The sequence below is a fragment of the Diadema antillarum genome, unplaced genomic scaffold, assembly GCF_040938485.1.
Source record: "Diadema antillarum isolate AM-2024a unplaced genomic scaffold, OU_Dant_1.0 seq00001573_RagTag, whole genome shotgun sequence".
NCBI lineage: Eukaryota > Metazoa > Echinodermata > Echinoidea > Diadematoida > Diadematidae > Diadema > Diadema antillarum.
In genome coordinates this window covers 834,244-848,696 of record NW_027272293.1, presented here as the reverse complement: position 1 = coordinate 848,696, position 14,453 = coordinate 834,244, and the positions used below count along the sequence as shown (strand labels likewise).

The 14,453-nt window shown below is 38.2% G+C and overlaps 1 protein-coding gene across 1 annotated transcript; it reads left to right on the top strand.

Annotated features, from left to right (window-relative positions):
- Positions 1 to 2,913: 2,913 nt before the first annotated feature.
- LOC139710834 (C-Jun-amino-terminal kinase-interacting protein 1-like) lies at positions 2,914 to 13,252 on the top strand. The gene is made up of 8 exons (XM_071622753.1): positions 2,914 to 2,963; positions 3,332 to 3,469; positions 4,396 to 4,683; positions 6,253 to 6,507; positions 9,878 to 10,104; positions 10,560 to 10,678; positions 12,177 to 12,281; positions 13,180 to 13,252. The coding sequence occupies exons 1-8, from the start codon at positions 2,945 to 2,947 to the stop codon at positions 13,250 to 13,252; spliced, it is 1,224 nt and encodes a 407-aa protein (XP_071478854.1). The 5' UTR covers positions 2,914 to 2,944.
- Positions 13,253 to 14,453: the final 1,201 nt, after the last annotated feature.

Below are 14,453 nucleotides of genomic sequence, written 5' to 3'. Positions count from 1 at the left end.
TGTCTAGATATTTTACGCAGAGCCTCTCCCTAGCTAGCTGGACATTAACGTCTAGTATAGGCCCAGTGCTCTAGATTTTCTAGCTTGACCATATTGATTTTAGTAAATTTAATATTAATCCTAGAATCTAGGGACCAGATAGCATGAAAACAACAGAAGTCACAACAGGTGATATTTCTTCATTATTTTGGTTAAAAGAACACAAACAAAAATGCATTTAATGTGGACAAGGCCAGTCCAGTCTTGATACAGTACAAGGCAGGCTGCAATTGACTCATTGTGCATTATGCTAGAACTTGGTCACTGATGAGCATGAAGTCAGTGATATAAACTCAATAATAGTGCCAGTCAATTAATGCATTTCATGGGATTTTTGTGCACCATGTGTAGTACATCAAGTTATGAATATTTGTCGTGTTTGAAGCCATGTACTACTTTGTAATTGAAAGCTGCAAAGCAGATTTCTGTGACAATCATATGGGTCAACTGTATAAAACAGATGAATATCTTATGATGTTCTCTTTTGTACTGCAAGTTAATGCAGAGTTTTGTTTCTATACACACATTCCTATGCAAACGTAAAGCATTTTACCTATAGATGGATACCCATGGATGATTCTGAACGCAGGCTTTAAGCCTCTATCTTGAGATCCAGATTTAGTCCTTCTTGAAGTAGCCTGGGTCATGGCCACATTTTGAGGCATAGTGTACATCCCAGTGCCCAATACAAGAGCTTTATGACTGTTTAGTCCCACTCTTTGTCTAATCCTTAAGCAAATTATTATTATTATTATTTTGTCCTCAGTTACAGACTGACACATGACTTGAGTCTGGACAGCTTTCAGAGCGAGGACATTTTCATTTTGGAGCGCCCGGAGAGAGGGTCTCCTACAGGTTCTGTCTTCAGCAACGATTCCTTCACATTATGTAGTAAGTTGTGGTTGACAGTGACGATGTCTCATTCTTGCCACTATGTTGTATTTCTAGCAGTTGCAGTCTGAAAGGAAAGAAAACAGCATTACTCTCTATACACAGTCACTTAATTTGGTTAGCATATAGCTACATGTTTGTTGAGTGATCTTCCAGATGAAAATTTAGATAAAGATTGACCAGACATGTACATGTAAGAGGAACTGGGATATAAAACAAGGGAAATGCTGCTAATGTAGTTACTTTTCTTTCCTTCTGTCAATTTACAATGTTACACATGATTGTTCAATTTGTCATTGATAAAAACAGAAACACAAAAAGTCATGCAGTTCAATATACAGTGCCTTCTATATGTTATCCCAGAAACTTATCTAACAACTGACCGACTAAGATTTTAGGAATGTTCACTGTAGATCTTTACATATGATATATACCTTATGCCGTGTCTCAGATAAGCCAAGACGGTTAGGCTCAACTTCCAGCTCCAAAGATGGCTCCCAGGCAGAAAAACTTCGAGACGACATGATTGAGCTTGACATTTCAGAAGACATCAAGTCTCATCCACTGAGTCAGGAGGATGCGGGGGATGAGGCTCGAAAGCTGCTGGCCATCTTGGATGAAGGGAGGAAAAAGCTGAGGGATGGGGAGCGGCTAGAGGACCAGGAGCCGCTGGATGACAGAGACAAAGAGAAGGGCTCTGTCAGTAAGACAAAGGACTCATCTACAAGGAGGAGAAGGAGTCTAAAGGTAAGTCACAGTATGCACTATGAGCAAGGTGAAATATGCACAAAGGTGCACTTCTGTCAGCAAAAGTCCACAGCCCAAATTTGAAATACAAATTATGATTTGTTTTACATGGCTGCTATGGAAGTAACCCCAGGACTGATGGTGATCATTTCCACTCTGAGGTACAAGGCAATGAGAATGAAGTGCCTTGCTTGGGAGCACAACCACCGCAACCAGGAAACTTGAATGACAAACCTTGTGATGGATAGATAGTCTGATAAACTGACCACAACACTTCCTCTGAAGGCATGCTTTTCTTTTTTTTTTTCCTTCGTTTTTTTTTTCCTTCTTCTTCCTCTTTCTGTTCATAGCCCGGGAAAGATCATGATGGTGTGTTTTCTCAGTGAGTAACCCAAATGACAGTACTCAAACCAGTACACATTGTTACTTGCTGTGTGCCATTTTAAATGACAGTTTCTTCCATGTACATGCCTAGAATTTCCTGATATTGATATTTGCATGCAATGACAATAGACAGAGTTACATGATGTTTGAATACTGATATCTAAATTGTAATTCCCTTTCATCATCACTTACACAATTTGTAGGTAAAAGTACTGTAGACATGTGAGTCAAATAAATAAGTGCAGCATACATCAGTGTGATAATTGCAAAATACAAGCAACACTCCCTGATGTTATACTTGTGTGATATGTAATTCTTTTGCTGTTAAAAAGTACTTGTTCAAAGTATGCTGTGCTGTTTGTTTGTTTTTAAATGTAAGATTGTAATTACTGTGTAAAAATCAGTATTTCACAGCTAACAATGACTTGGCAGTGTGGTTACTTTTGTTGTTCTGGTACAAGTTAAATTGTTTTCTGTTTAAGAGAAAATAGATGAAAGACATCAAGAACAATGTGACATGTGTTTAGGTACTGGTAGTGATTGCTGACTACATTCAGCTAATGAAAGTGTCATGACAAGGAAGGCACAATTTCTGTCGTCAATTTTGACTCTCATATTCAGTGTGGATTGTAATCTAACACTTACAGTTCGTTAAAGATTGCACATCAAACATGAGATTTGTTTGATATTTGTATGGACGTTTAGAATAAAGGGATAATTTTTCTTTTGTGTGTGTGTGTGTGTGTGTGTGTGTGTGTGTTCATACAATACGTGCATTTGTTTGTATGTTTTTTGTTATTTTTAGGAAAATGAGCATAGTCCAAGTCAGAAGTCTTCAGAAAGGAGGAAAAAATCCAGGAGAAAAGGAAGGAAACTTCCACAAATGCCAACTCAGCGACCAGGTAAGAGTTATTGAGAAAATGTATTCAGACCTTAAACTGACTACCAATAAAGATCATGATAATGATTTGTCATTTCACTATTTAAATCAAACTGCTTTTTTGTTCTCATGGCACAAGAATGTGAATTATTTTGATTCCAAAGTGGTAATGGATCAATATAGCTTGACTGATGTGAAAAAAACCCCAAGAAGTATGGGAGTATTAAAAAAAAGTCTTTAGCCTTGACAAAGTATATAATATTGATGAATTGTTGTATGACTGTAACTGAGTCCCACTTCTTCATACTACCATGCAATGTTTTGAGGATATAATTACTTACTCCATGTCTTGATCATGCTGTGATGGGATATTTGTGTGTGGTCCTGCAGCCAATCTCCAAGCAGAATTGATGGCAGCGGAACAGAAGCCTCTTTCATCACCCACCGAAGATTCACAGTCACCCACAGACAACTGCCAGCCCCAGTCATCTACATCTCCTGCTACCACGCCTGAAACTCCCCTCACAGGTAGGCGTCGTTTTCACTCAATTCTTGGTCCCTAATGAATTCTTCGTACCGGTAATAATGCAGGTCTCTTTAGCATCCATCCTTCTTATTCTTTAGTTTGTTGATTATTTTTTTCCAAAAAAATCTGTAAACGCACTTATCTATTTTCATTCTGTTGATGTGCAAAGCTTTCGTAATTGTACTTCATTGCCTTCTGACCATGTCATGCCCCACCCCCAACTCTAACTTGATACAAAATGTGATACTATTACAGAACACTGTTAAAATTAGCATCTTACATGTAGAATGGCAAAGCTTTTATAGTTTTGTCTCATGACCTACTGATTATGTCGCACAAGTGAGACATTTACAAAAATAAAATGGAATAAAAAAAATCATGATCAGAGGGCAGTTAAGAAGACATAAAAATAAAGTTTAGATTGTAACAATTTGTAACTAGAAAAGCACTCGGAGAGCACAGACCTCCGCCAAGCCAGCAGCTCATTTCCTTCCTTCACGCATGCAATTTCTCAAAATAGAAGCCTTTTGTTTACGTCATTGCACGGTGCCTTGTCCGAGCAGAGCACGCGCTTTACTGCACGTATTATAAGATTCAGTACACACAGCTTGAACCTCAAGTTTGTTGACCTTGTTGCCAAAAGATGAAAAATCCTTCAAAAATCCATAAAAATTCCGGATCGCTACCAAAATTGAATGAGGTGTTCCTTGTGTCAATATCAACTTTTTATGCAAGTTTCATTTTAATCCGTACACAACTTTTTGAGCTATTTTGCAAACAGACAAACCAACGCTGATGATCACTTAACCTCCTTCCCCCTTGGCGGAGGTAATAAAGTGGAGTGTATAAAGCTATTGGTGCAGCTACAATGCTTGGTAATGTGCATAGCCATAATGCCTGTGTTACCCCTGTCAATATCTCCTCACAGTACTACCGTCATCCCAGCCAGCCAGACCCAACCATCTTGGCGTCCATACCTCCTCGGCTCCTCCGCCATCACATTCCCACCTTCTCCAGCCCGTCTTGCCGCACGAGGAAGTACCAGCCAATACGGTGAACCGAGTCAGTCCTCACTACACCCCCTTCCTCTCAAATACTAACCTACTGCTCCAGGAGGACTCTAGTCCAGAGAGCCACCCAAAGCGCAGGATGTTCTCCATTAAACACCGCACCCTACCCATCAAGAAACCACCTACTCAGAACGATGACCCATCAGGTGAGTCACCTTGCTTAGCAAAACCATTGGCATGCACTCTCTCTCTGATGTTGAAAACTTTGATGCAATTACGCTAAGTTATCCCATCAGAATTATCACTTCACAGACCTTTATTTTTAATTTTTTTTAGTAGGGTTTGTTCTGTTTTACACTCCCTGCTTAACCCTAACTTACGGGGGGGGGGGGGGGGGGGGGGGGGGGGGGGGGGGGGGCATAATGCCCCCCCCCCCCCTCGACGAATTCTGCGACCATTCTGGCGCGCAAATTTTTTTGACCGCGCCGCTCGCTGACTTTTTACTTTCAAGTCTCACGCAACTTTTGAGACCTAATTTTATGCTCCCGGGCATACCGTTCCGAAGCCACGCCCCTTCAAAAAATTTTTGTCAACCCCAAAATTGCTCAAAAACGTGATTTTGTGTACAAAGTCAATACAAATTGTGTTTTTTCAATTAATTCACATAATGATTCATGTTTTTAATTTTGATGGCTGAAATCAATTTGTTTTAGTATAATTATGCTTCAAAAAATGTGTTTGACAAATTCTGCTGAAAAAATAACAAAAACAAAAGTTCAAAAAAACAAAGAAATACATAAAAACTTGATAAAACAATAAAAAACATAAGAAATTAATTTTGATACTGAATTGTTTTTTACGCACAAATGTTTGGAATGTCACTAGGAATATTTACACCAAAAATCAGCATTCCATAAGCTTTTATAAGCCAATTACAGACAAAAATGAGGTTTTTTGCATATATTTATATAATTAATTAATTTAAAATAGAAAATGCAAATTTTTAAAAAATTTTACTTAACAGTCTTGTAGATTACATCCAGCTTTATGTTCATGCAAAATTTTGCGGCGATCGCGCGATCAATGGCCGAGATCTGAAGGGGGGACCATAATGCCCCCCCCCAGGAATTCAAGCTCGCTAAATAGCCCAGGTAAGTTAGGGTTAAGTAGCAACCCATGCTGTTTGCATAGTTGTTTAGTAATGATTTTACTGGCGGCTAGCGTTAGAAAACAAAGTCCTTGGGAGCAGCAGTTTTCTTTTGTTATGTCGAAATTTCATTATAGGCAAACAGTAAAGTATGTAATAAAGATATACAGACAATGATTTTGGGACCTGAACTTTTACTTTGTTGTGACATGTTTTGTTACAACAGTGTTCATTATAATGGGAGTGCACCGAAATTATCAATGACATGTGTTACAAGTCATGCACTGTTCCCCTCCACAGGGGCTGCAGAACTGGGGGAAGGGTGGGGCACTTTTTTAGCCTGTCCAAAGAAAAGAAAGAAAGAAAAAATTGAAAAAAACAAAATCAGGGAGGGCTAACCACTAATCATCCCTCAGCCCCCCCCCCAAAAAAAAAAAAAAAAAAATTAAAAAAATTCTGCAGCCACTGCTGCAAAGTTGTAACATGATATGATAGCAAGAACATATGGGCAGATATCAAACATATTAGTTGTAGATTTGCAAGTTGCTGAGCAGTTTATATGTCAGAAATGTGTGTTGAGTCACAGAACAGTGCACTAATTTTAAAGATTGTCTACAATTTTGCGTAGATGAGGACAAGCCAAGCTTCCAGCCTGTCACTCTGGTTATTGATGGTGAACTGAAGATGCAATCCCACAAAGCTCTCTACCGGTTCTTCCCTCGCCATGACGATGAACTCCTACTGGATGTGGGTGATCCCATCTATGTAGAGGTCAAAGGTGACGACCTGTGGTATGAGGGCATCAACCTGAGAACAGGTGATGAGGGGTGCTTCCCAAACAGATATGTGCGGGAATTTACAGCTGATGTGGATACAGAGCCAGGTGAGTTGTCAGTCTCATGAAAAGCTTTGTAAAACCTCCAGTTGATTGTAAAAATGTTAAATTAGGAACCGAGGATCCAAAACGTCTTTTTTTTTTCTCACAGAGGTTGTGTGTTTACTTTCGGTAACTATTGCGAGGAACGCTTGCTATTTCTTTGCAGACACTTCGCTCTAGACTCCAATGCTATGCCAAAAGTCCAGCAAGTCTGGATGCTGCGTTGATAAATAATCCAGTGAATTTTTGCTTATGAGTGAGCACAGGACACATCCTCTATAGGTTCATGACTGTAGATTTCCTGTTCAATAAGACATACAAATGTGTCGGCCTCTCAAAAGAGTGGTAGCCATATCTGAGCCAAATATTGATACAGTAGTACAGAGGAGGTAATCATCAGATATTGAGTTAATGCAGCAGTGAGCGACTTACTGCTCTGATTTAAACAAAAATGGTGGCCCTTATAGACATGCAGCCAATTTGATTTTATTATTGTAATTAAAGGACAAGTTCACCTTCATAGACATGTGGGTTGAGTGAATGCAGCAATATTAGTAGAACACATCAGTGAGAGTTTGAGCAAAATCGGACAATCCGTTAAAAAGTTATGAATTTTTGAAGTTTCTGCTCAGTCACGGCTGGATGAAAAGACTACTATAGCTTGTGATGTCACATGAGTACAACGATATAAAGAAAGAATAAAGAAAATTCAACATATTTCCATTTTTCTAGCATAACAAAAGAACACTCGACTTTTCTCTTTCAGAAGGCAGGGGGAATAATATTACCCTTAACATACGTCAGTAGCAAGTCGAAGAAATGTGCACTTTATTCAAAAAGTAAAGTTTTGTGAAATTCTCTTTTTATTTTTCTTATATAGTTGTACACTTGTGACATCATTCACTGTAGTAGTCTTCTCTTCCAGCAGTGACTGCGCAGATACTTAAAATATTCGTAACTTTTGAACGGATTGTCCAATTTTCCTCAAACTTTCACTGATGTGTTCTACTAATATTGCTGCATTCTCTCAATCCTTATGTATATGAAGGTGGACTTGTCCTTTAACCCTAAAAAGGCCGGGGGGGTTTCAATCAACCCCCCCCTCGACATTTTTCGTGACTACTCCGCCGCGCGAAATTTTTTGATCGCGCCGTTCGCTGACTTTTTACTGTCAAGTCTCGCGCATCTTTTGACACCTTTTTTGCAAAAATCGCGCATACCGTTACGACGCTGCATGACGTTTTATACATGCCTGTCAGACCGAAAATGGCTCAAAAACGTGATTTTGTGTATAAAGTCTATGCAAATGGAGTTTTCTCTTCTTATTCATAAAGATATGATTATTTTCACTTTCATAGGCTGAAACTAATTAATTTTAGCATAATTATGCTTGAAATAGGTTCTATCATAAATTTTGTGGAAAAAAAATGATAAAACAAAAGGTCGAAAAAACAAAGAAATACATAAGAAATTCATAAAACAATAAAATACATAAGAAATTGATTTTGATACCAAATTTTTTTTCAAGTACTTTGTTACGAATGCTACAAAGAATGTTTTCACCAAAAATTAGGATTCTAGGAGCTTTAACTTCTGATTTAGAGCAAAATGTATGATTTTATGCATATATTAGCATAATTAATTATTGTGACAAAAATTTTCATTTCTTTTTGCATAGCTTGGTAGATTACGCCACAGGTAATGCACGTGCCAAATTTCATGGCGATTGTGCGATCGACGGCCGAGATCTCGGGGGGGGGGGGGGGGGTTGGGGTTGAATCAACCCCTCCCCGGCCACAGAACACCCAAAAAAGCCCGGCCTGGTTAGGGTTAAGTGTAATATGTCTCCTGCACTCTTATGAATGCAAAAATCATATATACTAATTGTTGTGTCTCAGAAATAGGTATGAGTACACAAATTATTGCATAGATCTAACTTCTCTGAGTTAGATCTATGCTAATTGTACAATCATACTAATTGTTGTCTCAGAAAAAGGTATGAGGACACAAATTATTGCACAGACCTAACTTCTCTGAACTCTTGGGTAAACCCTAAAATAAAGGTTGTTGTGTTAAAAGTAGGAAGCATAGTAACAACTGGTAATTCTTACCCAAGTACTTCTTCACTCTGGAGTCTATGGCCTCAATAAGCCAGTTTGGAAATACTAATACCAGTAATAATAATGATATTAATACCATACATTTATTAGGCACTTACCAAATTCAGATGTTTCTAATCGCATGATTTACTGGAAAATTAAAGATTTAACCCAAAATGATACAAAAATACAAAAATATTAAAAACCTTATGTAAGTCAAACATTAGATACAGTGTATAAATACAATAAATGAATACTAAAAATCAAAGTCAGTGTGCACCTCCATCGACCAACACACAGCTGGGCTATTCCAGAGGACTATCTATTAAAAAGATAAGTTTTCAGCATCGGAATTGCTTTGCAACTGAGCAGGAAATTGTCACTGGCACCTATAGGCATGTTACCTATGGGCATGTTGGTTTTTAAATCTATTGAGATAAGCATCGGAAATGTACAGATTATTCATGTAATCCTTATATAAATGTGCTTGCGAGCACATCCGCCTGACAGCAAACCAGGTATTTGACAATAGTAAATATTTTGTCAGTACATTCAATGCAAAAAACAAAAAAAAATGAAATGGATGCTTCCCATAAGTATTTAAAGTGATGACCCATTCTGGTCACCTGGTATATGCACGTTCATTTTTTGTTTGAACTAGACAGCTGAATTGTAGATAAATTGTTATGTCGGGCAAGTTTTTTGCATCATGTCGCTTTGAAAATGAGTGAAAGGCCTAACAACAGAAAAAAGTAAGGTCATTTGTACCAATTTGCACATTAGCCAACTCTGAACTAAATTATACAAAAATGCATGCAATTCTGAGACAGTAAAGGAACTGAACTTGATGGCAGAAACTCTAATTTTTTTATCAAAGTCACTCCTCGACTCATTATAGTACAAAGAAGTGTGAATTCAGGCCATGAATGCAAACATTCTTGTGTACATTTTAGGAACCTGGTATACTATACTATACCCAGTTTACATTAACACTGAGAAAAGGCCGGGCTCGGCCGCGGCTCGGCCACGGCCGAGACCACCTCCAGAGCGTGGCCAAATGCGAGGCCAATTTTGGCCTCGCATTTGGCCTTTTGCGCGTTTACACTGAAATGAAGGTGGGCTTGGCCATGGCCGAGCCACGACCTCTCCTCGCACTGTAAACGGGGTCTTAGTCCCTGAAAGGAAAGGGTTAACTGTTTTAAGTGAAAGTTTCAGTAAGTAACTTTGTGAGAGACAGGTGCATTGTATTAATAGGTGATCAACCTATTCCCATGCAGGGGTTCATGGAAGGAGAGTTCACATGAATCGATTCAGACTCAACTTTCTTGGCTCCATCGAAACATCATTTCACCGCGGCAACGAGGTGCTGTGCCGAGCCATGCAGAAGGTCGTCACAGCACGGAGAATGACCCCTGAACTTCGACCCCCAACAAAGTGCATCCTAGAGATCAGTGATAATGGTGTGCGGATGGTGGACCAATCAAAGTCGCCTAGGAGTGAGGAGGTGAAGAGACCAACGTGTAGACTCTCTAGTCTGATATGGAGTGATTTGTTGATGCAGCAGTTAATTGTTCAGTTTGATATGATGAGGAATGTCTCAACCTGTTACCTAAAGTTGCTAGAAAAAGATGGTGCACATTAGTAATATGCAATGTTCTTCTTATCGCTGATTATGGTAAAACCAGAGATAAGAAGACGTGAGTTATCACATGATTTTATAAGTTATACAAGTTAACATTTTGCTTGCATCAACATTGCAAGTTTTCCATCCACAGACCCTAGCAGTGTGTGTAAGTGTGAATGGATAACATCAAAATTACTACCCAGAATAAAGGTTTGATACACATAAACAGAAAGAGTGATGGAGGCAATCTTGATTAAAGTCTGTGCAGTGCTATAGTCTTCTCATTTGTAGTCAACAATAATTTTATGTTTTATTTTGTGTTCTTTGAATTCTAGAAGAAGGATTCTGTCAGGAAAAAAGTTGAGAAATTTCTGAGTGGAAAGAACCGTGGACTTAACTACTACTTCTCACTGAAGAACATCTCATACTGTGGGTTCCACCCCTCCAGCCCAAAGTGAGTTTGTACCTGTTACAACGATCTGTTCATTGATAATGGAACTATTGCAGAAAGTGTTGTGGTCATCATGTACACAGGGCTCGACACTTTGGTCGGCTGCTGGGGCCACTAATATATTTAAATTTCAAATCTTGTGACGTGAAAAAAAAAAAGAGTATCCTCCCCAAATAAAAGAAAACATGAACATAACAATCCACTTTAAATCTTAATTGCCTGATTGGGCCACCAAAAGATGAACCTGTTTTTGGAAATTTGGTGGCCTAGCATCAATATTTAGAGGCCCATGGCGACTGGGCCACTGTTGGTATCAAGCCATGATACACATGGAGTGTTATCAGGTACCAACACATTCAAAGTCAATGTGTTCTCAAAGAGGACTGTAGAGATACATGAAGTATAAGATATTACCCAAAAAGAGAATGCTAGTTACTTTGATTTGAGCTCCTGTTTGCTTCGTGATGTGAAGGAGTTGGGCCTTTTGCACCTGAATAAGTGCTTACAGTTTACATTCTCTCAATTATTTTTGACACCTCCAAGAAAACTAAGATTTAGAGAGGAAAGTGGTCGTTTTGTAAGGAGTAAAGAGAAAAGCAAGTGACATAATTAAAGAATATGTTGTTGTTTTGAAGATAAGCCCAGTGTGATTGAAAAAAACAACATAATGTAATCTAGGTTATTCAAGCAGTACTTAGATGTCTATAAAGATTGACTGAGTAACCAAGGCAAAAAGCATAACAGTTACTATGAATGATATTAGCTGGTATATCGGTTAATTTCTGTAACTTGTCAGAGTGGTTGTGCAGAACATATTCATATTAACTTCTGTAGCTTGTCTGATTCCCATATCACATCATATTTGCTGTGTTAATAATGCGATAGTGGCTGTATTAACAGCATAGAAAACTGCACTGTTGCAGTAACCAATATTAGAACATAGTTATTTTGCCTTTATCAGAAAGTATATGCACACAAGTAATCAACGCGTGAGAATGGTAATTTTTTGAATCGTAACGACGAAGTTGCACAATAACTCATATCGCGGATCACTAGAAAGATTGCTGGTGAGTTGCTCAGACTCATTGCGAGACATGTGCTAAACTGCAATGTGTGTTGTCGTTATAGTTTTATGGACTGCAATTACTCAAATATTTTGTAAGCATTTGGCAGGCTGCAAAAGCTCAGTTTGCATTACTGAACAATAAAAAAAAAAATGCATGAAGTCATGAATGCCAAATCAAATAGTGATTGTACTAAATGATTTTATTTCAAAGGATGTCAGAAATTATTTGGCCCCAACTCATGCAGTCTTTTCTGGTTTTCCATTAAAGGCAATCCAAGATGCTGTGAATATAAAGAAAAAAAAGAAGCAAAACTCTCCAGGTGTGTGATTGTGTTGCAAGGTTGTCATTTTTTGTTGTTGTTGAGTTGTGATCAGTGATAACTTTTGTATGATAGGACTCAAATTTGAATTCACTCATGCCTGCTCCTTCACCAGATATTTTGGCTTCATCACCAAACATCCAAGTGACGGGAGGTTTGCCTGCCATGTGTTTATAACTGAGAATGGACAGACTGCCCAGCCTTTGGCTGAGGCTATGGGGTGAGTACAGCTTGATCAACTTTAATCTTTCTATGCCAAGCAGTGGGGGGTTATCAACTTCTTTGGTTTCAAACTCATTGAAAGACTTACAAAAGGCATCAAAATATTGTAAAGCAAGATACTCTCATGGCATTAAATTTTTGTGAATTGCCTCAGGCATTCCTTGCATATAGTGTAGGCAAGAACTTTTGCGTGGATTTTATTATCGCCAATCTTTGCTGTCATGAAAATGTGCAGATTTTAAAAATGCACCCAAACATGTCTGTTTTTACAGTAGTGGATACCATGAGTTTTATGATGTTATTGATAGATATTGTTAAAGGTCAGTTGAACATAGGATTGAAGGATAGAAGTATGTAGATGGAAACCCTGAAATATTTTTCAATTGTTTTTGTCCACTTACAAATCTGCGAAGAAATGAGAACTGTATGGCTATGGACATCAGAGGCTTGTAAGATTTACTTGAAATTCAAAGTTATGGTCACATGGCCTAAGGATGTCTTACAGTGTATTTGGTTCAAACTAGAACAAAAATGTAATGCATATATGGGATAGTTTCACTAAACTATGTATGAGTGACTGGAACTCATGGCACTTAGTAGCTAGGAAAACAAGTCAGTCACAACATGTGATTTTCATCTCCTATCAACCTGAGATGAAATAGCTACATCCAAGCCATCCTTTTCTGCCTTGATTAGACAAATGGATAACCGATACCCAGTAATGACTGCCCTCAGAGGAAATGTTTGTCAATTTGCAAGATTTTTTTTTTGTTCTTTTTTACTCCACACATTCATCTTCACTTTATTTCTCTAATCTTGCCCTGAAGATCTTTAATTCTTTTTACAAATGTTTGCATGTTGCTTGTCTTTTCTCCTTACAATGATGATACCAACAGAGCTGCTTTCAAGAGATTCTATGCTGAGTTCTTAGACTACACCAACCCAACAGAAGATATCTACCTAGAGTAGCTTCCCTTCAGTGGGCGGAGTAGCTCCTCCTAGAGTGGGTAGAGTAGCCCCCTCCCTGTTCAGTGGGCAGAGTAGCACCCCTTCTTAAGGTGGAGCATCCCACTCGAGGGCAGAGGCTTGATCCCTATCATGTCCACAGACTGCACTTCAACGAGCACCTGAACAGTAAGGTTGAACCACTCTCTATCAAAGATGACTTCTCTTCTATTTCTCCAAGAGTTCTGTAGAGCTGAAAATTACAGGGTGTGTAGATATAAAAAAAGATGGCAAAAAAAAAACTTTAGAAAGAAAGGAAAAGTTAAATCACAAAGTGCTAGGCAATTGTAAAAAGCCTGTACAAGTAAGAAGCCTGTACAAACTTCATTGACTAACTCAATATGTCACATCTCAAGTCATGAATGCAACTCTAAGGATCTTTACTTGGCAAGGTATCCAGCTAATGGTTTATGCTTCTACTGGATTCCAAGCCTGTGTCATATGCTGTCATTAGAATCTAGCAATTCATGAAAATATTTTATTTGTGTCTCTGGCTAATTCTCAAGATTATCTGCAGCTCAACCATTGCATATTTAAAGGGATCGTATAGTTTTGGTTGAGACCTAATTTCAGGTTTCTAACATTTTTTGGTGAGATAATGGCAAACCTTTTATGAAATATGAAAGAGCATGTAATTCCATGAGGAATTCAACGTTTATTTGATGAAAATTGCTTTTGAAGTGGCTGAGATATCGAAAACAGAGCGATTCAATAAAGTGTGGGACCCACATTTTATTACGATCGCTTTATTTTACTTTGTTTTTGGATGTTTCAGTCATTCCAAACCCGTTGTTTATCAAATAAACTTTGAATTCCTCTTAAAATGGTATGCTCTGTACTATTTCATAAGTGTTTTCTTGGTATCTCACAAAAATTTAAAAGCCCAATTCTAATCTCCACCAATACTGTACTATCCCTTTAAGTTTCTTAAAGGCACATTGTTCATGTAGTAGACCTACCGCTTTTGTTCTTATTAGTTATTATTCAATGGTGCTGTGTGTATTGGTTCATAACGTTTTACCTTATTTGTGTGCTACTACAATGTATGTGCTATGTGTGGCCTGCTTGCTGCAAGGTATATTGTAAAACCAGCCATCGTGCATGACATATTCTGTGTTTTCACAAACTTAATTAAGACGGGTAACGAAAACTATCCATTACAAGT